The sequence below is a fragment of the Parus major genome, unplaced genomic scaffold, assembly GCF_001522545.3.
Source record: "Parus major isolate Abel unplaced genomic scaffold, Parus_major1.1 Scaffold1637, whole genome shotgun sequence".
NCBI lineage: Eukaryota > Metazoa > Chordata > Aves > Passeriformes > Paridae > Parus > Parus major.
The window spans coordinates 1-1,190 of record NW_015380478.1 but is presented as its reverse complement, the minus strand read 5'-3'; the positions used below and the strand labels follow the sequence as shown (position 1 = coordinate 1,190).

General features: G+C 58.7%; 1 protein-coding gene across 1 annotated transcript; it reads right to left on the bottom strand.

Annotated features, from left to right (window-relative positions):
• Window positions 1-14: 14 nt before the first annotated feature.
• LOC107199645 (solute carrier family 22 member 6-A-like) lies at window positions 15-1,184 on the bottom strand. Its single transcript, XM_015616955.2, has 2 exons — window positions 945-1,184; window positions 15-168 (listed from the first exon to the last, which is right to left on the bottom strand). Exons 1-2 carry the CDS (start codon window positions 1,136-1,138, stop codon window positions 99-101), a joined length of 264 nt encoding a protein of 87 aa, XP_015472441.1. The 5' UTR covers window positions 1,139-1,184; the 3' UTR covers window positions 15-98.
• Window positions 1,185-1,190: the final 6 nt, after the last annotated feature.

Sequence of the window (1,190 nt, the reverse complement as noted above, 5' to 3'; positions counted from 1 at the left end):
AGGGGCTGGGGGACTCCAGGGGGTCCCAAATCCCCCCAGAGGGTCCCAAATCCCCCCAGAGGGTCCCAAATCCCCCCCAGGGGGTCCCAAATCCCCCCTCAGGCGCCGTCCTTGCTCTTGGTGCTGCTCAGGGGGACGGCGACGTCGTCGTCCTCGAGGTTCCCCGCCCTGGAGGGATCCCAAAATCTCTCGGTTGTTCCCCAAAATTTCCCTGGATTTTAATCCTTCCCAATCCCAGAGTTTTCAGCCTTTCCCAAAACTTTCAGCTTTCTCCACGAATTGTTCAGGTCTTCTTAAAACTCTCAAACTTTTCTGACCCTAAAACCTCCAACCCCACCCCAAACCTCCAACCTGACCCCAAAACCTCCAACCCCACCCAAAACCTCCAACCTGACCCAAAACCTTCATCCCAACCCCAAAACCCAACCCCAAAACCATCAACCCATCCCAACCCCAAACCTTCATCCCAACCCCAAAACCTTCATCCCAAAACCTCCAACCCAACCCCAAAACCTTCATCCCAACCCCAAACCTTCATCCCAACCCCAAAACCTCCAACCCAACCCCAAACCTTCATCCCAACCCCATAACTATCAACCCAATCCCAAACCTTCATCCCAACCCCATAACTATCAACCCAATCCCAAACCTTCATCCCAACCCCAAAACCATCAACCCAACCCCAAAACCTTCATCCCAAAACCTCCAACCCATCCCCAAAACCAACCCCAAAACCTCCAACCCCAAAACCGACCCCAAACTTCCAACCTGACCCCAAACCTTCTTTGTCCCTTTTTGACCCCAAAGCTCCTGGGTTCCTCCAAGAACCGATCCCACCCCAAACCAGGGATATTCCCCCGGGAAGGGTTTGGGGGATCCCGGGGGGTTCTGGGAGGGTTCCGGGGGGTTCCGGAGGGTCCCAGGAGGTGCTGGGGGTTCCTCACCGCCGCTCGACGTCCTTGACGGTCTCGGGCAGGGGCGCGTTGCGGGTCTCGGGCAGGAAGCAGGTGGCCACAGCCGAGACGATGGGGGCGGCCCCGTAGATGACGAGCGGCAGCACCGGGGTGACGTCGGCCAACATTCGCACCAGGGGGGCCACCATCCCCCCCACACGGGCCATGGTGCCCCCCAGACCCATCCCCGTCTGCCTGTGCCGGGACACACAACGGGAGGGGGAGAGGGATGGATGG

Coding starts and splice junctions, on each gene's coding strand:
- LOC107199645 (XM_015616955.2), bottom strand. CDS start 1,138: ATGGGTCTGGGGGGCACCATGGCCCGTGTGGGGGGGATGGTGGCCCCC. Junction 169..944: donor GTCAAGGACGTCGAGCGGCG/GTGAGGAACCCC, acceptor GGATCCCTCCAG/GGCGGGGAACCTCGAGGACG.